The following is a 21,076-nucleotide window of genomic DNA, read 5'->3' as shown; positions in this document are numbered from 1 at the left end:
GTGACATTAGCATTATGCCACCGTCACCCCTCCTTGTCGACAGTCCACCTGGTCTCAAAGCCTTATCTTCTTCCAATGTCGTCAATGTTTCTTTTGCATCTTTGTCTATAATTGCTATTGTCCTTAGCATTTCCACCTCCTTTACCAGGAAAGCAACCATAAATTCCAGGACACAGGCAAACGGCGTTTTCTGTGAACAGTATAATCAGAATATATGCCATTTTCCAGTTATCTAGTACCATTACGCCATTGAAAAGTCCAACTACTTTGTTTACTTTCTGTTCATTTTGAATGTAGTTATTGCAAGATCCCACATTATAGATCTGCTATTGTAAATCTCTGGGAGAAGCACACGGCACGACCTTTTGGACTGCTGCTGTAAACTGAACCTTTATAATCAACTCCCTCTAGTGGCACACTGCACATGTTACACCAAGCATGTTTGGTGGCCTCAAGTGAACCAGACACTACAGTTATTGTTTCAAGTTCCCTGCAGTCCTCTCATGGTTTATGTTTGGCAATCTACCTTTCTAGCAGTCTTCATTCTCTCTTTATCCTCCTGTCTGTCGGCCACTGAAGCTAAATGTCTATATTTGAGGAACTTTCTTATTCGTGCTTAACTCCCTTGTTGTCAGAGGTTTCCTCTCGTTCTCTTGTACTTTTTATCCAGTAATTCCTGGATTGTGCATTTAACAATATATCACTCTCCTCTTAGCTTTGTTCCTTTAACAATCTATCCTAGTCCAACTCTTATTAGCTGCTTCCTCTTTCTGTCAAAGTCCACCTTCCTAAAATTAATATTCTACATTGTACTTTTATTTTCCCTTCAAGTGTCTGATGTCAAATGACTTTATACATTGGTTACTGTTCTCCCATCTCTGGTTTGTTGCACAGAAGCAGTTCCAAGTTCTCTTTAACTTGGGTCAAAAAGCAATCCCTAATCATTATCAAAGACGTAAGTCTCTTAGCATGTCATTTTCTGTTCATATTTGTCTGAGGGTTTATGTAGTTGCACAGAATATGGCCTTAGAAATTTTAAGTTCTTTGTGTATAGATGAGTTGCAGTTGTTCACTGTTAAATCTATGGGTGTGTCTGGTTGCCATATACCGGAATCCATTTATTGATTATAATTGTCTCAACTATGATATATTGATGCGTTACAAATGGCTGTGGACTGTTGCCATTTTTGAGGAATTTCCAAAAGCAGACCTCCGCAGTAAAGAAAATGGTAGATTAACACCCAAGGCTGTATTGTACTGAGCGTGATGTACATTATATTTGAACAAGCATTGCACATTGTTGCCAGTGAAACACATTAATAACTTTTGCTTCATTGAGCATATGTTCAATAGAAATGTATCCTAACTTGTTTGCTTAGATTGAAATACAATGCTTTAGCTATCATTAATCCTAAATCCTAATCTACTTAAATGATCTTAATGGAAATTTATTGCTTTTAGGAATTTAAATTTATGCGACAGACACGTTCCCCTTCAGTGTCACCTAGCAAGCAATATACAACAGCATCAGCAGCAGCAGGATCTCTATTTGACCAGTATCAAAATGGTGGAAATCCATTTGAACAGCAGGCAGACAGCAAAGATGATGAAACAGAAGATGTTCTTGCTGCTAATGGGGTATGACCATCTCTATTTGCAGAACTTTAAAAGGAGAGAATTTCAAAATGGCTTTTGGTGGTACGAGAGCAATCTTAAATATCTGAAATAAAACTGTAATGTTAGAATTATCTGTAGTGCTTGTGAGAGGGGAATATAGGTTTATATATTTGTGTAAAAACCTTCAATCTGTCATAAAGACGATTTTCATAATACTGATATTACTGAAGTCTGCAGAAAGGAGAGAGCCAGATATTAATGGCTGCTAGCTTTTATTATCATTTTGGAAGGTAGTAGTCACAAGAATGGAATAATGTACTGAGACAGAATAGAATTTTAGTCAGTTTAATTTTATATGTTTTATATTATCTATAACTAATCAGGAAAACTGAAGTTCATGCAGCTATTTTCCTTGCTGATGACATATAATTCATTATGATCATCTCTTTCTTAGCCACTTTGAAGAAATCTAAGCATTAATTATCTGGTTCTGCTACCTCTGGGTTAGTCACAGCTATGAATACTGTCAGAAAACTCTGTTGTTTATCCCTTGTTATATTACCAGAAGTATATTAGTTTATAGATGTTTTTTCTTTTCCCTATTCCTTGCACTGTTAATGCAGGCCTTGTCTGACAGTTTAACAAGTGTATCAAATGGGCAGTTGGACCACATCAAATCAGAAGGGCAGCTGAATCCAGCCAGGGTATCAGCTAGACCCTACAGTTGTCCTCAGTGTCCCAGGTTTGGATGGAAAATAATCCATCAAGGTCCCTGCTGTTGGCCACTGTTCAGCGAAGAGCAGTATACAGGAATGATGAAGATATGATTAAGTTCAAGTGTAATTTTTGTATTTTCTCACCTGCCCTCAACCCATCTTTTCATTTGAATAACCTGTATAGTAACCAGTTGGGTGAGGTACCAGAAGGTGACTACTGTCTGTGGAGCTGTACCCCAATAAAAGCTCAAAACCTTTAGAGTAGGTGGGGGGGGGGGGGGGGGAATTGGCATGGACAGAGGCCCGGGAGCTTGTCTTCACATCACGTTGGCCAAAGAATATACATGAAAAATGGAGACAGCAAAAGTAAAATGTGCAAAAGTGGCTCAATTGAAGCAAGCAGACCTGTTTGGTAGACATTTACTTATATATAGCTTGGTGAAACTGTTGCATGTAAAGGGAAGCTGATCAATGATTGGGCACCCAGTACCAACCAGCTCCAGTATATTTTGGCCAAGTGACTTAACAAATATTATCTGTTCTGCTGCATATCAGAAAATCATGCTGCATTACAGCAGTACAATTTTTTCTAGTTCCTGCACAATTATTATTCGGGCCTTTTTGAGTAAAATTGCATTTGGTGCTTTAGTGCAGGCAGTTGTGTACTGAGTGCCAAGATTGTGAGGGATCAAATCGAGAAAGTCCAACCCGTGAGAAAGTCATTTCCATCGCATTTGTCAATCTAGGGTTGAAACCAATTTCCAGAGATAAAGTAATGGTACATTTAAGCTACTATTCATGAAACATTTTGTTTGAATTTTTACTGATTCCATTAACTTTTGTTAAATAGATGACATTGATTTGCAAGCGTGGTGTGTGTATTCAACAAAAAGAATCTTTCTTTAGCCAGCATATGCTTGGTTATATGTGGTTAGCTGAATTCCTAGTTCCAGGTAATTTGCCTGAGGATTGTTTCTGTCCACAGTATGAATCTGATGAGTTGGAGAAGAGTGCTTATCAAGATTATGATAGTGACAGTGATGTTCCAGAAGAGCTTAAAAGAGACTACGTGGATGAACAGACTGGCGATGTTCCTGTGAAAAGGTAATGTATGATGAATATTTTACAAAAAAGGGTGTAGTTGAATGTTTAGGAGCAGTGCAAATTTTATGTAAAGTCTTATCTCAGGACTTTGGAATGTTCTTTTATAGTTAACACAAGCACTGATTTTGACATGTTTGCTGTTTTCATCGTGGTACTTTTTTATGGGTGTTAGTACAGTTCAAGTTGTCTCCTAACACTTTTGTCCAACACCAAAAATGTAATTTTGGTAACTAGAGTAATCCACTGAAACCACCTAGTAAATAAAATCTGCCCTGTATGTGTGCTGCGAGCCAGATAATAGGACTTGGGACTAGCAATTCCCCTTAATTATGGTATAATACACTGGAAATCACATGCAATGCCCACCACGTTCTCAAGTCTGCGCCGATACCACACTGTCGGACCATATTGATGAGGATATTCAGTCAGGTTTAGTTGCACGTCAGATATTACATGGAAACAATAAGACACAGCAAGATCCTCACAGTATCAGTAATTATCAAACAAAGTTACCATCACTCCATAAGGGATCAAGTCAACAGTAATGTTTTTAAGAATATATTTCTTACTCTGTTGTTTACACCAGTGGTTCTCAAAGTGGGGTCCATTGACTCCTTAGGGTCCACAGAGACTTTCCAGGGGGTCTGCAACGCAGGACGAGCCAAAAGATGGGCAAGATTGGCAACTGCCCAGGGGTGCTGTTATCAAGAGTAAACGAATTAGTGGCAACCAGGAGCGTACACTTTTCCCCCTGCTCCACTGGTGTTCTGTCTGCACTGTTGCCCAGGATAGATGGACTTTGCAGTGAGAAGCAGGCATACCCATCTTGCTGATATCGGTAAATAAAAAACTTGTTTTCTTAAAAAAAATTATAAAACACGTGTTACTTGCATGACATTCATTTTATGAGTTTGATATAATTTAGTTTGGGGGGCAATGATTACTAATCCATTTGAAAAGGTGTCATTCAACCAAAATAAAAACTTTTGGATGAAATAGTCCCTCGAACTTCAACTATGTGGTGCTGTACCTGAATCACAAGATTTCTTTGTCAGCCCATGGAGTCTGGGGTGGGGCGGTGGATTTTAAGCCCCATAGGACTGGTAAGGAGGGGGTTAAATTTTTAGAAATCTGAAACCCAACCCTAACCTGTTGCGAGTGCACCTACTTCTGGTTGAGGAACCAAGTATGGGACAGGGCATTTTAGATTTTGTGCTGTGTAATGAGACATGGTTAATTAGTTACCTTGTAGTAAAGGATTCTGTGGGTACCCTGACCATCACCTTTGATGCCCACTAAAGCCATTACACTCTCTCACCCTGGTGATTCTCCTGGTACAGCCGTCATCTCTGCTCTCAAGTCCAAGTGATGCAGACTTGAAAAGATATGGTGGACAACTGCTTTAGCCATCCACTGCCAGATCTGGCTGGACCACGTAAAATGCTATTGGGTCCTGCTCTTGTCTACTAACGCTGCTCACGATTCCAGGATCATCCTGGAATGCAAAGATAACCCCCGGCTTCTCTTCTCTACTGCAGTTGTCTTCTTTAAATTACTCTTCCCTGTCTCATCCACCCTCGCTTTCAACAAGAACTGTGAGGAGCTCAGGGACTTCATTGTCACCAATATGGGGACCATCTGATCAGTTGCCTCTGCTGCGCCCCTCCCTTCCACTAGCCCACTGAGTCAAACTTGCTGTAAAACTTCTTCCTGCCCTATCCCTGAACTTGTATTTTTCTCTTTATTTTCCCTATCTCCCCTCATGCCCTCCTTCGAGCTCATCTTGTCCATGAGACCCACGTCCTGCTCCTTTGACTCTATTCCCACCAAACTATTCCTATCCTACTTCCCCTCCTGGTCCCCATGTTAGCCAGTTTTGTTAACAGTTCTCTTCACGTGTTGTCCCTCTCTCCTTTAAATCTCCTATCATCACCCCTCTCAAAAGACCGACCCTTGACCCCACCGTCCTTGCAAACTACCATCCCATCTTTAATCGCTCTTTCCTCTCTAAAGTTCTTGAACGTGTTGTTTCCTCCCAAATCCATGCCCATCTTTCCTGGAACTCCATGTTTGAATCTCTTCAATCAGCTTCCCATTCCTGCCTCAGTATCGAAATGGCTTTTAATAAAGTCACAAATTACATCTTATGTGACTGTGACGAAGGTAAACTTGCCCTCCTCGTCCTTCTCGACACCATCTTCCAACACCTTGCCACTGTCATGTAGCTGGGTGGGACTGCTCTCACCTGGTTCCATTTTTTTTTTAGATTAGAGATACAGCACTGAAACAGGCCCTTCGGCCCACCGAGTCTGTGCCGAACATCAACCACCCATTTATACTAATCCTACACTAATCCCATATTCCTACCAAACATCCCCACCTGTCCCTATATTTCCCTACCACCTACCTATACTAGTGACAATTTATAATAGCCAATTTACCTATCAACCTGCAAGTCTTTTTGGCTTGTGGGAGGAAACCGGAGCACCCGGAGAAAACCCACGCAGACACAGGGAGAACTTGCAAACTCCACACAGGCAGTACCCGGAATCGAACCCAGGTCACTGGAGCTGTGAGGCTGCAGTGCTAACCACTGCGCCACTGTGCCGCCCTCTATCTAATCGTATCCAAAGTATCACTTGCCATGGCTTCTCTTCCTGCTCCTGCATCATTAGCTCTGGAGTCCTCCAGGAATCTATCCTTGCCCCCTCCTGTTTCTTATCTATATGCTGCCCCTTGGTGACGTCATCCGAAAGCACAGCATTAGTTTTCACATGTACACTGACGAACCCCAGTTCTACCTCACCGCCACCTCTCTCGACACCTCCATTGTTGCTATATTATCCATCTGCTTATTGGACATCCAGTACTGGATGAGCATGTAAGATGTAACCTTCTCCCCCTTGTCAGGTAACTCTACTGTTCGAAAATGAGAATTGTGAGGAATAATGACACAACGCTCAAAGCCCAAATGAAACACTAATGTCTTTACCAGGTTTGGTAAGAATACCAGTTAACAATACAGTACAATTGTTAACAATTCCTGTTAGCAATACAGTACACCCTTTGGTCACAAATACAGTACTAGGAGTTATACATATCACCCAGTGATTGATCACCTCCCGTTGATTGTTCTCTTGAGCAACTACGTTGCTTGGCCTAAGCACCATATCACTATTTGTACTGATTTTTATACCTTTCCTTCCATGGTGGGCAGGATGTTTAATTGATATGATCGTACTGTCCTATCAGAATCCACCTTAAACTACAACTGTCCAATGAGGCATCTAATACTTTGTTCAAACTACAATATCAGAAACTGCCATTACGAAGACTGCCTATTTCCATCTCCCAAGCATCGCTCGACTTCACACATGTCTCAGCGTACCTACTGCTGAAACCCTCATTCATGCTTTTGTTACCTCTAGACTTGACTATTCCAATGCAATCCTGGCTGGTCTCCCACATTCTACCCTCCATAAACTTGAGGTCATCCAAAACTTTGCCGAGTCTTAACTGATGCCAAGTCCCGTTCACCTATCACCTCTGTTTTCGCCAACCTACGCTGGCATCTGGTCAAGCAGTGTCGTGAATTTAACATTCTCATCCTTGTTTTCAAATCATTCCCAGGCCTCGCCCCTCCCTTTTTCTGTAATCTCCTCCAGTCCCACAACCCTATTGTCCCATGATATTTGTGCTCATCTAATTCTGGCATCTTTAGCATCCCCAATTTTAATTGTTCCATCATTGGTGACCGAATCTTCAGTTGCCTAGGCCCTAAGCTCTGGAATTCCCTCCCTACACCTCTTCGCCCTCTACCTCGCTTTCTCCTAAGACCCTTCTTAAAACCTACCTGTTTGACCAAGCATTTGGTCATTGGCCTAATGTCTCTTTATGTGGATCGGTGTCATATTTTGTTTTACAACACCCCTGTGAAGCACCTTGGGACATTTTGTTATGTTTAAAGGCGCTATATAAATTGTTGTTGTAAGAGTGATCATAATATAGTTTGAGAATGATGCAATTAAGTCTGAAACCTAATTATGTAGGTATTAAGAGGTGAGCTGGCTAAGGTAGATTGGGAAATTAGATTTAAAAATGACAGGTAAGTAATGGCGCCCATTTAAAGATATAATTCATAATTCTCAACAAATATACATTCCACTGAGGAATAAAATCTCTATGGGAAAAGCAGTCCATCCATGGCTAAGTAGAAAAGTTAAGGATATCATTAGATTAGAAGAAGAGCATTAGTAGCCTGATGATTGGGAAAGCTTTAGAAATCAGCAAAGGATGACCATGAAATTGATAAAGAGAGAGAAAATAGAATTTGAGAACAAACTAGCAAGAAATATCAAAACAGAAGGTAAGAGATTTTGCAGTTCTGTAAAAAGGAAGAAATTAGCGAAAGTCAAAGTGGAGGGAGAGACAGGAGAAATTGTAATGGGGAATAAGAAATGACAGAGATGTTAGACAAATATTTTGTACCTTTTTCTTCACAGTAGAAAACACAAAAAGCGTGCTAAAAATTGTGGGGAACCAAGGATCTAATGAAATTAGTAAACAAAAGGTATTGGAGAAATGAATGGGATTAAAAGCTGACAAATGTCCTGGACCTGATTGTTTATATCCTAGGATTTTAAAGGAGGGGGCTTCAATATTCTGGAGGCATTGGATTTGGTCTTCCAGAATTCCCTAGATTCTAGAACTGTCTCATAGATAGGAAGATAGCAAATATAACTGCACTGTTCAGGAAAGGAGGGAGAGAGTAAACAAGGAATTATAGGCAGTTAGTCCAACATCAAGTAGTAGGCAAAATACTAGAAGCTGTTTTTCGGAATGTGGTAACAGGGCAGTTAGCAAACTGTAAGATTTTAGCAGACTTTTAGCTGTGTACCTAGTTTCCCAGAGCTTGGGAAACCTGGAGGTTAAATGAAGGTGAGATCTGCTGGCAGTATCCATCAGATAAGTGCTTTTACAGCATTGCTTATGGGCAAGGAGGAGCAGGAATGCTTCTTCCCAGCTCCTCAAGCGAACCTGCTATGATCAGCCTCCCTCAACCTGATCTGCTGATTCTACTTCTGCGATCCTCCAATCACCCATATTCCAACCCCCATTCTCCCCTCCCCCGGTGGGTTGGAGGCCTCATGGTTGGATCAGAGGCCTTCTAGTGGGATCGCAGGCCTCAAGGGTAAGGTTGTGGGGTGGTTGGCAGAAGGGTGATTGTGGAGACTTCATAGGCAAGCCCCTGGATCCAGGAGGTTGGTGTGAAGTCATTCACATACTGAATCCACCAAGTTCTCACTGAAGGAGGCTGCCAGGTTCCCTGATGCTTGGGAAACCCAACGGACAGTGGTTAAAGTTTAAAACCTGCATGTTAATAAAGTTTGCAGCCTCATTATCACATTTAAGATTTCAACCCGCTTCCTTGGATCCAGTTGGTTGCCTACCTAACTCCCGGCCTCAGTTAAAGCTGGAAATAGGTGGGTTAGATTAGGAAACAGATTCCTGAGACTTCAACGCCATACCCGATCCAAACCCGCCTGTTGTCTTAGGTTAAAATTCAGCCCTAAGTGTTGGATTAGGATGGTATGGTTTGGTTTGGTATCAAATAAAATCCCATTGTCTTTGAAAGGATCAATAATCCGATTAGCACCTTGAACCAGCCTCTGTATGTCTGCTAAATTGCAGCTCAAGAACCTACCAATAATTTGCAGGCAACTGGGCTCTCGTCTCCATTTTTAATGTTGAATGGGAACTGTAGTTCCAAACTTAATTTGTAAAGATCCATATGTATCTGTGATGATGGAAGAAATATTAAACAGAAATCTTCAAAAAATGTAATGAACATTTTAGCCTAAATAATAAATTACATTTGCAACTGGTTATTATCTACTTGATCAATAAGGTTGCTGCTCATTAAAGCTTTTTGTATTAACCGATAATCTGAAATATTGTAATTGACCAGTGTCTCAATAAATACTGATGTACAATGTCAGCCTGATGATCCCATGCTAACAGCTGGTTTCTAAACCAGCCCAAGAAATCAAATTTTGCCTTGAACTTCTCATTAGACCTACAGTAATTAGATTTCTGTTTTTAATTAGCGTTTCCAAAGAAACCCTGAAAAGTAGAAAGAAGTCAGACTACTATCTGAACAAGGGCAATACACTCATTTTAACAAACACTACTTTGAATGTAATAAGGCTTGTTGGTGAGTATGAAAGCTTTGAGTTGAAGTTAATTGAATTCCTTGTATTGGTAATGAATGTCACCAACTTACCATGGTCTTATGTTCCCCACCCCCCCCCCCCCCCCCAACACATTATATGCATCCATAGCTCTCTCCACAACCTTGTCCTGCCTACTTCTGCAACTTGCTCTCATCTTGCATTCCCAACTGTTCACTCTAGTCCTCTGACTGTTGCTTCTGTGCCTCTCCACCATCTCCACCCCTACCACCACTCCACCTTCTGTGGCAGACCCTTAGTGATCTTGGGCAACTGAATCCTTGTCTAAGCCCCTTCTCCCCCCCACCACCCGCCACTTCTCTCTCTGCTTTTCAAAGTTTTCTTGAGACTCATCTGTTTGACCAAATCTTTGGTTTGCTTCTCTTAACCTCCATAAATTTGTCCACATCCTCCTTCCTTTGTAAAGTGTCTGTGGACATTTTTACTTAAAGGTTGCAAGTTGTCTGTCTTTGATATACAAGGTTTACTGATCTAGACAAAGGAATCTATTAGAATAGCTGATGCTGCTTGTGGAATTAGGAGTAAAATTATTTACTGAAATTTGGCAGCCAAACCTGAAGGATGTATGAATTTCTTGCTTTCTGACATTACCTGTTGATAATTGTTTATTGCACTACTCCCGAGGGTGATATTTTCTTTCTGCTGAGTTCTGATATATTTAAATGCTTTTTAGAACATACAACAAATGAAAATGTTTATACTGTGAGCTCCAGTAACACTGAAGTTGTGTCATCAGCATTCTATCCAGATAATAAAATTGCTCACTGATCATTACAACCCATTGTTCTAGAGGTTAGCAGCTGGATTTTCAAATGCTGGTGGGGCAGTAGCGTGCGTGATTTGGTTATTGTGTTCCCGGAGGGCGGCACTGGGTCCTTCCGCCTCTGGAACATGATGCGATCTTCAGAGGGAGGCTGGGGGTTGTGGGGGCGGGTGGTGGGTGGGGTGGGGGCAGTCGAATACCTTCACGCCTCCAATTCAGTGCTCATTGAGCTCATTGGTGAGCTCATTAACAGGCCTCAGAGGAGCAGACTCAAGTTTTCAGTTGGCAGGCACAGGGATCACAGAGTGTGTGGGACATGTCAGGTTTCAGCTGGCATGAACACAGCGGGGGGCCATGAGGGCTAATAGGTACACTGATCAACTCTTTTAAAAGAGGGAGAATAAAGCTTGACTGGCGCAACTGGTGGCACAGAGTCACCGTCGCTGGTACTGAGAAGCTTGTATTTATATACAGTGAGAAGTAGGAGTCCTGAGAGGAGTGTCAGGCTGTTTGCATCGCTTGGGCAGCATCACTTGGGCAGCAAAGGTTGGTAGAGGAAGCCCTGATGAACAAACAAGTGCCAGCTGAAGTAGTAGCAATGGCTACTCTGACATTGGACAGAGTAGCGAGGAAGAGCTTCAGTAGAGACATCCTTCTGGTCAGTAGGTGTACAGAGATGGGCTGCAAAGGGAAGAAGGCTGTCATGCTCAGTAAAGCCACATCATATTCCTACGTTTAAGATACAGACTTTATTCAATGTGGATGGGGTTGACCTGCTAGGTAATGATCTGGCAGGGGCGAAGGTGGTAGCTTCCCAAGTAGTGATAGAGACCGAAGGAGGTCAAAGAGGCGGTCCCTTGCATTTCCCCTGATTGTGTAGTGAGTCGGGCCATCATCAAACCAGCTACCTCAGAGAAGACTGAACTGACACTGCTGATAGAGGACCCTGCCGTCTGGTTGTCTGAAACTTTTCTTTGGGGAGTCAGAGGACCCAGAGAAGCGGTTAAACGAATCTTTCTTCTCTAGTTGATGCTCAGTGAGCCGACCCAGTATTAAGGAAATTAGCACAGATTGCCCGAACTGAAACTGAAGCAGAGGGAGTCCCTACTTGCAGCTATGTAAAGAATGAGGTGCTGATGAGGAAGTGGAGCTCTCCTCACAGACCTGAGGACAAAGAGTGATCCGTAGTTCACCAGTTAGTGATGCCGCCAAGGTACCGGAAAGAAATATTAAGAATGGCTCATGAGTTTGCAATGGCTGGACATGTCGGTGTACGAGAACCCAAGGCCCGCATGATGCAGCAGTTTGACTGGCCAAAACTCCACAAGGTTGTAGTGGAGTACTGTAAAAGTTGCCATGTGTGCCAGGTTGTGAGGAAGCCCCAACCTGCAGTAAAATCTGCACCCCTAATTCCTGTACTGGCTTTTGGGGGAGCCTCCAACAGTGGGCTGGTGAATTGTGAGGGACCCCTGCCGAAAACAAAAGGGGACAGACAAGCACAGGTCTGGCAGAGAGAGAGGGAGGAATGGGATGAAAAGGACTGAGGACAGGTTAAAAGAGGTCTGGGAGAATCCCAAACGAAACCCCCTACTGATCGGTCAGCCAACCCCGAAATGTTGGAAAAATTAGACCTCATACCCTCCTACATAAAAGCAGACAAAAGGAGCACCCTACCAGGGCTGCTGACAGCATTTACAGAAACCTGTAGGGACAAAGAAAGTCCCCAAAAGGGCAAAGCAACAGCGAGGGCGATGCCTCATCTAGTCGAAGTGCCACCAGGGTATGTAGTGGAAGCTGGACAGATGCCTGTGAGCAGGAATGTCCCAGAGGAGATGGGGGCAATTAACAAGGAGTCCCTCTCCACAGTCAAGAGAAAAGGGAAACAAAAATCTGGTAAAGTGAGAAGCACTTGGATGACTCACCAGAGCACTAAAAGTGAGGTCAGAGTGGATCTACCCACTGCAGACTCCCATGATCAGAGCTCAAGCCCACAGCTAATCCCACAATTTTACTTCCGACTCCAGCAAGAACAAAGGCCCAGAGGAAACCTCAGATACCTCACAGGAGCTTAAAACTAATTTATCACCCAATACCACCACAGGCAGAGAAATTATCAAGGTACTGGAACCTGAAGGGTTAGAACCACATGTTGCAGAAAGAGCAGTTTAGGGGTTAAAGCTTGTGTACAAAGGAGGACTTACCCGAGACAATTATGGAAATTTGCAGATTCCAAGCTTCCCAACAACCACATGTTCACTAAGCTGCCCATCCCCAGCTGATTACAAACTGATACTAAAGAAACTAAACCCCTTGGACAACATCTAACTGTCTCAGACTAACCTCAAGGGAAAAGGGCAGTTAAAAATCAGCACTGCTGCTGCAGAGGAAAAAAGACAAGCTGCAACACTTGTAGGATATCTGAGTGGGTGAGAGTGAATGAAAAATGCATGTGTGCTTTCCTGTGTTTTCTTTTTAATTCCGATAATGAAATGTCCCCATTGTCGCATTTCATTTTGTGTGGAACGGAGGTGTGACGAAAACTCCACATGCCAAGTGGAAATATTAATTTCATCATGTGGAACTCTGCCTGAGATTTTTCCTGGAAACTGTTACAAATACATTTTTTGAAAAAGGAACAGCTAGCAGCCAATATGGCCACACACAATTTGCATATGAAAAACCCAAAGGATCAGGCTGGAGACAGATGTGATTAACTTGGCCTACCCAGAACAATGGGGTGCTCTCTGATTCACTTATCTGGGATAGCCTTATTAATGTGGTCTTTAAAAGCCATTGACACCCATTGACCTTGAAAGAGCCAACCCCCCCCCACCCCCAACCATGTACATCTGAACAGCTTGAAGGGAGAGCCTTGAATTTCAAAAACCCTTCTGAAAAATTCTGATTCAAACACAGAGATGGTCATATCACATGACGGCTTGGGTCACTCTGGAGATTTGAGAGTAGTGACTCAGAAGGCAGACAGTAACTGAGATCCAGCAAGGGAACATCTCTCTCTCCTGTCTCTAGTAAAGATCCAGAGAAGCCTCGAGCTACAGCTGGTGCAAGCCAAATCTACAGATCCGTACAGTCAGCAGCTAAGGGACACGGATAAAGCCACTCTTCTGCCCTCTGGAACCTGAGAAGCAAGCCCGAACTGTGCACGTGGCCCAGTGAGGACTTCAGGACTACAATTTCAACCAAAGACACAGAGACTGAGATTCAGTATTCAAATTCCATTTATTACAGACTCCATCCCAACCTCCCAACTATCTTATATCAAAGCAAAATACTGCAGATGCTGGAAATCTGAAATAAAAACAAGAAATGCTGGAAATACTCAGCAGGTCTGGCAGCATCTGTGGAGAGAGAAGCAGAGTTAATGTTTCAGATCAGTACTGTTCTGATGAAGGGTCACTGACCTGAAGAATTAACTCTGCTTCTCTCTCCACAGATGCTACCAGACCTGCTGAGTATTTCCAGCATTTCTTGTTTCTACTCCCAACTCTCTTTTTTCCTCTGTAATCTATTTGTAAACTGCTTTGCCTGTGCTGGGATGAGGGTGCAGTACCACAGGACACGCATGATGCCAATATCATCACCCTCTGTAAGAACAAGGGTGACCGCGGTGACTGCAACAACTACCATAGAATTTCCCTGCTCAGCATAGTGGGGAGAGTCTTGACTCGAGTCGCTTTAAACAGACTCCAGAAGCTGGCTGAGCGTGTCTACCCTGAGGCACAGTGCGGCTTTGAGCAGAGAGATCCAACAGTGACATGCTGTTCTCCCTTCATCAGATTCAGGAGAAATGCCGCAAACAACAGATGCCCCTCTACATTACTTTCATAGATCTCACCAAAGCCTTTGACCTCGTCAGCAGACGTGGTCTCTTCAGACTACTAGCAATGATCGAATGTCCACCAAAGCTACTAAGTATCATCACCTCATTCCATGATGATATGAAAGGCACAATTAGAATAGCGGTGCCTCATCAGACCCCTTTCCTATCCTGAGTGGTGTAAAACAGGGCTGTGTTCTCGCACCTACACTGTTTGGGACCATCTTCTCACTGCTGCTCTCACAAGCGTTCAAATCTTCAGAAGAAAGAATTTTCCTCCACACACTTAGAGCGAAGACCAAAGTACGGAAAGTCCTCGTCAGGGAACTCCTCTTTGCTGACGATGCTGCATTAACATCTCACACTGAAGAGTGTCTGCAGCAACTCACCGACAGGATTGCGGCTGCCTGCAGCGAATTTGGCCTAACCATCAGCCTCAAGAAAACAAACATCATGGGACAGGACGTCAGAAATGCTCCATCCATCAATATCAGCGACCACGCTCTGGAAGTGGTTCAAGAGTTCACTACATAGACTCAACTATCACCAGTAACCTGTCTCTTGATGCAGAAATCAACAAGCACATGGGAAAGGCGTCTGCTGCTATGTCCAGACTGGCCAAGAGGGTGTGGAAATATGGCGCAGTGACATGGAACACAAAAGTCCGAGTACTTCAAGCCTGTGTCCTCAGTACCTTGCTCTACGGCAGCGAGGCCTGGACAACGTATGTCAGCCAAGAGCAACGTCTCAATTCATTCCATCTTTGCTGCCTCCGGAGAATCCTTGGCATCAGGTGGCAGGACCTTATCTCCAACACAGAAGTCCTCGAGGCAACCAACATCCCCAGCATATACACCCTACTGAGCCAGCATCGCTTGAGATGGCTTGGCCATGTGAGCCGCATGGAAGATGGCAGGATCCCCAAGGACGCATTGTATAGCAAGCTCGTCACTGGTATCAGACCTACTGGCCATCCATGTCTCCGCTTTAAAGACGTCTGCAATCGCAACATGAAGTCATGTGACATTAACCACAAGTCGTGGGAGTCAGTTGCCAGTGATCGCCAGAGCTGGCGGACAGCCATAAAGGTGGGGCTAAAGCGTGGCGAAGAGAGAGCAGTCGGCAGGAAAAAAGACAGAAGTGCAAGGAGAGAGTCAACTGTGTAACATCCCTGACAACCAATTTTATTTGCAGCGCCTGTGGAAGAGTCTGTCACTCTAGAATTGGCCTTTATAACCACTCCAGGCGCTGCTCCACAAATCTCTGACCACCTCTAGGCGTTTACCCATTGTCTCTCGAGACAAGGAGGCCAAAGAGAGATGGAATCTATATATGTGTGTGTGTGTGTGGCTCTTGTGTGAATGTGGGCGTGAATGCGTAGCGTATTTTAGTAATATTTAATCGGTTTGGAGTGATAAGGTTAATAAACTTACATGTTGTTTAAACTCAAGAAAACCTGCCTGATTCATTTGCAATTATATTAGAGGAACAGGAGCAAGTGGGTATGGGTGGTTGATGGTCTGCACATTCTCGGTGGGCCGAAGGGTCTGTTTCAGTGCTGTATCTCTCTGACTCTTTGAAAAAAAATAAAGGTGCTCACAGGTGGTAAGTTAAATCACTGTGCTAAAGAAGATAAACCCTGTTATGGTCAAACCAGAGAAGGGGTGAAAGGGGAGCCTGAGACCCCTTCCTCACTTGGTTGTAACAGCGGGAAGAACAGCAGGAACAGTGCAAAGAAGGTTCATCAGACTGATTCCGGGGATGGCGAGATTGTCTTGTGAGGAAAGATTGCAGAAGCTGGGCCTGTATTCTCTAGAGTTTTGGAGAATGAGAGGTGTTAGAAAATTCTTACAGGCGTGACAGGGTAGATGTAGATAGGATGTTTCCTCTGGCTGGTGAGTCGAGAACAAGGGGACACAGTTTCAAAATAAGGAGCAGGCCATTTAAGACTGAGATGAGGAGGAATTTCTTTACTCAGAGGTGGTGAATCTGTGGAATTCTTTACCCCAGAGGGCTGTGGAAGCTCAATCATTGAGAATGTTCAAGACAGAAATGGATAGATTTTTGAATACTAATGACATCAAGGGATATGGGGATAGTGGGTAAAAATGGCATAGAGGTAGATGATCAGCCATGATCTGTTTGAATAGCGGAGCAGGCTCGACGGGCCGACTGGCCTACTCCTGCTCCTATTTCCTGTGATCCTATGATCCCTGCAAGTTCCATACATGGGAAGGGCTGGACCATCAAAACACAGTTTCTGGGGACTGTGCCAAGCTGGCTTAGGGTTGTCTATCAGTGTCCCACATACAAAAAAACACACACATCCCACACATAAGCACATACACAGCCTCTGCATTGACTTGGAGCCCAATCAGCTTCAGTACTGAATGCATGGTGCATATAGCTCTTTGCTTACTTTACAGTGCGATCCATGCGGCACCCTGTCCACAGTGCGATCCATGCGGCACCCTGTCCACAGTGCGATCCATACGGCACCCCGTCCACTGTGCGATCCATAGAGAAAAAATATAGAGTTGCATTTATACGGCACCTTTCACGACCACTGGATGTCTCGAAGCGCTTTACAGCCAATGAGGTACTTATGAAATGAGTCACTGTTCTAATATAGGAAGCACAGCAGACAATTTGCACTCTGCATGTTCCCACAAACAACAATGTGATAATGACTAGATAATCTGCTTTTCTGATGTTGATTGAGGGATATATTTTGTCCAAGACACAAGGAATAACTTCGCTGCTCTTCTTCAAAATAGTGTCATGAGACCTTTTACATCCATCTGAGAGGGCAACAGGACCTTGGTTGAATATCTCATCTGAAAAATCTGAAATCAGCAAGCAGCAAGTCCAGTCATGGCTGGTGCTCCCCTTTTGAAAGGTCTCTCCGAATCCATGTCCCGCTTCCATGCACCCACCCTGGCCAGTGACCTGGAAATTAACTGGGCGTTGGGCTCCCGACCCCAATTTGTAAATCCAGGCCCAGATGTGTGATAGAATTACTCATTTTGAATTTACTTTTAAATGTGCATGGGTACTCAGTGAAATAATCATCCATGAATATTTTAAGAAACCAATAGCATTGTAACCTAATTGGTCACGTTATATACAGGAATAATTGAAATAGCACTTTGCAGCAGGGGAGAATCATTTTTTCAATCCCTCGATGACCATAATAATCAAGTCTGATATGCTGTGAGTAATTGGGCGCCTCAGCATTATTCCAAGAGCAGTTTGAATATTGTCACCCTCAGCAAGGACTCTGGTTTTTGACAAACAGAATTCTTCCAAAGTTAAAGGAATTAACAGCAGCTTTACATTGTTAATTTGTGCACATTGGAACAAAGCAAATATTGCACACATGATACTGGCACCGGTGCCCACCAGTCAGTGGGCTGCTGCTGACTACATACTGGAGCTGGTAAAGTATCTCTGACTGTTTAATTGTATTGCCTTTTTTCATAAATTTACAACTGATTTCCACATTTTTGCATACTAAAAACTATCCAACAGAAACAATTGTACATTAACTTAATAAATCCCTTGTTTATATTAATAATAGGCTAAATTATGACAGACACACATGCTTTAATGCCGATGAATGATAAGGCATTAAACCAATCTAGTTAGATTAACAAAGAGTAGCTAAATACCTCTGTTGACATTATTTTGGGACAAAATGGGATGTTGTCATTTTGCAATACTTTTTTCCCATATACGAATACAGTTCAATGCTATACACTGCGCCACTTGATTCAGGCCTCTTCTGATGCTTTTCCACTACACAAAATAATTGGTTTGTTAGAGTTTTTTCACAAAACTCTACCCTTCCAGGCATGCATTATACACATCAAAGTAATATATAGTACTGCACATGTGAGTATGGTATAAATATAAAGGGGATTCCATAGTCTTGTTAAGTTTTTTTTCATTTACATAAAAATTTTGCAAGAAAATATAAATTGGCAAAGTGCTGGACCATTCTAGATTGTGATGCCATTGTTGTCAAAATGATGCACAGCTTTTCTGACATCTTTGTCTGCTCAAATAAGAATGTTGTTCAAATGATTTTTCAGGAGGCCAGTGCCTCCGTAGCACATGTGTACCAGAATTAGTGGATAATCATATGCCAACCATCCAATGGACAACTAATCGTCCAAACTCTCAATGGAAAGAATGCAAATCAGATTTTACAGCCTGTCATCTGTGGTAGCTGTAAGAGCTTTCTTGGTGACCAACTGCAAATTATTTGTCAGATTTGCTGATCCTTCAAAGTGTGTCATGCCTAAAAGGACACAAAACAGAATCAGCTTAAATATGAAATTAACATAATTAATAAAGAAAGAACAGACCCCAGAATATCTCAAAACACTTTACAGCCAATGAAGTTTTTTTTTTGAAATGAAGTAATTGTTGTAATTTAAGAAATGAGAGGCACAGTTTGCACACTAGAGGATCCCAAAAACAGCGATGAAATAAATGATCAGAGCATCCGTTTTTAGTTGTTTGAGGGATAAATGTTGGGCAGGACATCAAATTTTTCTGCTCTTCAAATAGTGCCATGGGAATTTTTATATCCGCTTAAGAAAACAGATTTGGGCCTTCATTAACGTCTCACCTGAAAGACAGCACCTCTGAGTGCAGTAATCCCAACACTGCAAGGTCAGCCTGGATTATGTGCTCAAGCATCTGGAGTGAGGCCTAAATCCACAAACTTCTGACTTTGAGGTGAGAGTGCAACCACTGAACCCTGGTTGACACTCGATCATAAGATGATTTCAGGATAATGTTACGGACAGGCGGGAAGCGGTGTGGGTGACTTCTACTTTTCACCTCTCAACTGACCGCAGATTGTGTTTTAAAAATAGTGATTTAGTCCCTGAGTTTTTTAAGGGTCAAATAAATCAACAAACAACAGATTTTCTTGTAGGTTAAAAAGGACGATGAATATTTTAACGCAATAACTGAAAAATATTCACAACTTCACCCACTCATGCCATCACACGTACACACACGAACACATACACTGTTACAAAAGTGCTTCCATTTTAAAAAATTTTTGAGGACTTGTGTTTAAAAGTTGTGACAATTGATTCATTTGAAAGACTGAAACGATTCCATATGTGCTGGACTTTGTATTTTTAAAAACAAGGTCACTGGAAGGACTTGGGACTTTGTGTAAGAACAAACCTTTACTGGAAGTCACATGTCTTAAGCTAAGTGAACAGCAGAATCCTTGTTGACTAGGGAAGTTGTTTACAGGAAAGTGACATGTCAAGATTTATGGTGGTCAAGAGTTGGTTTCATTTTTGGATTTTGCTTTGGTTCAGTTGGGGGTAAGCCAACTAACAGAGAAGCCACCAGCTCATCCTTTTTCCACCTCTTTGAGAAACCCTGAGAATCCAATGTGATAGCTGAAACCCCTGATGCAGCGATTCTCCTGGAAGGCCTGCCAGACTAATCCTCGATGTTGCCTGAAAAGAACTGCTCCGAAAAGATCCCAGTGACAGCCGTCTACGTGTATTTGGGCACCAGAATAAGGGACCACCTGGGAACATACCATATCTTCTCCTTTTTGCTCAAGAATTAACTAGTATTTGGCCAAAGTATTTTTCTTGTCCTTTTTGTAAAGTGATCTCTGCAGAGAAAGCTTATTTACTTTTTTTTAACTGGTGTGTGTTTGCATGTGTATTGGGTTAATTTAGAAAGGAGCTTTCATATTTCAACCTGTTAATAAGTCTATTTTATAATAAAGTAATAATTTTGTTTAGTAAAGAAACCTGGTTGGTGGATTTTATTCTGAAATTAAAATTGTTATGACCAGGTGAGAAAGGGGTCTAGGGGTTCCCCTTCAGTCTTTTCCTGGTTTGACCATAACTGGGTTTAATTTTTAAAACACCATGTTTTTAGCTCCTCCTCCAGTGAATCCTCGTTCACTGCTCTCCAATTGTAAGGCAAGGAATTCAACCAGACAGGCTTACTTAGATTTAAACAAGAAAGGCGGAAGTTTATTGACCTTAAACTCTTAAGTTGGTTAACGACTACAAATACGCCACGCGACCACGCTAGCATGCATACGTGATAAATACACGTGCAGATAGAGACAGAAAAGTAGAAAGAGTAAAGGGGAAAAGTTCGAGGCAATAGCTGGGGATTTATTTACAGTCCTTTGAGTTCGATGTAGAGTCTTTGATTGCCGGTAAGTCTTGGCGTTTCGTTGGGGTCCAGTGCATGCTTTAAAACTTGTTTCGACGTAGGAGTCTTTTCCCTCTTGAGGTTTAAGTAACTTCACTGTATCCGGAGATTCGTGAGAGAGAGAGCTAGCCAGGAGAGAGGCTCTCTTCTTCCAAGTTCAGTTGCAATCTGACAAACTGTGCTGTGAGCAGTTCAAACAAAACCTGGGTCAACAGGTTAGTCATGTGACTAGCTGTTTTAACAAACCCCTGCGTTTGTGGATTCTCCATCTCAGCAGACCTTAGAATGCTGGCTTTCTTACACATTCAATGTCTGGTGATCAAAATCCATTTGGGTTAATTGGATCAGGGAGCCGTTCTATTGTCTCCAGGCACTGTCTCTAAGTATACAAATGTTTTCCAGCTGCTGCTGATTTCTTTAAACAAGTCATTTCTTCCTTCCAGCGACAGTTTAAAAGTAATGTTTCATATGACGAAATGAATATGCCTTAGTCTTGGCAGGTGGGGTCTTCATGACAAAATAGATGAAGTATCTAATTGGCCATATCGGTAACTCGGCAAAACATTTAAATATA

The 21,076-nt window shown here is 42.5% G+C and overlaps 1 protein-coding gene across 2 annotated transcripts in view; it reads left to right on the top strand.

Moving 5' to 3' along the window:
* The window catches only part of vps50 (VPS50 EARP/GARPII complex subunit), a 321,852-nt gene that overhangs the window by 216,714 nt on the left and 84,062 nt on the right, over positions 1-21,076 (top strand). For both annotated transcript variants that reach the window (XM_068009984.1, XM_068009978.1), the window contains exons 18-20: positions 1,462-1,638; positions 3,319-3,437; positions 9,545-9,651. In XM_068009984.1, coding sequence (XP_067866085.1) covers positions 1,462-1,638; positions 3,319-3,437; positions 9,545-9,651 — 403 coding nt within the window. The remainder of the gene's footprint in view (positions 1-1,461; positions 1,639-3,318; positions 3,438-9,544; positions 9,652-21,076) is intronic.

The sequence above is a fragment of the Heterodontus francisci genome, chromosome 2, assembly GCF_036365525.1.
Source record: "Heterodontus francisci isolate sHetFra1 chromosome 2, sHetFra1.hap1, whole genome shotgun sequence".
NCBI lineage: Eukaryota > Metazoa > Chordata > Chondrichthyes > Heterodontiformes > Heterodontidae > Heterodontus > Heterodontus francisci.
This window is presented reverse-complemented; position numbering and strand designations above follow the sequence as displayed.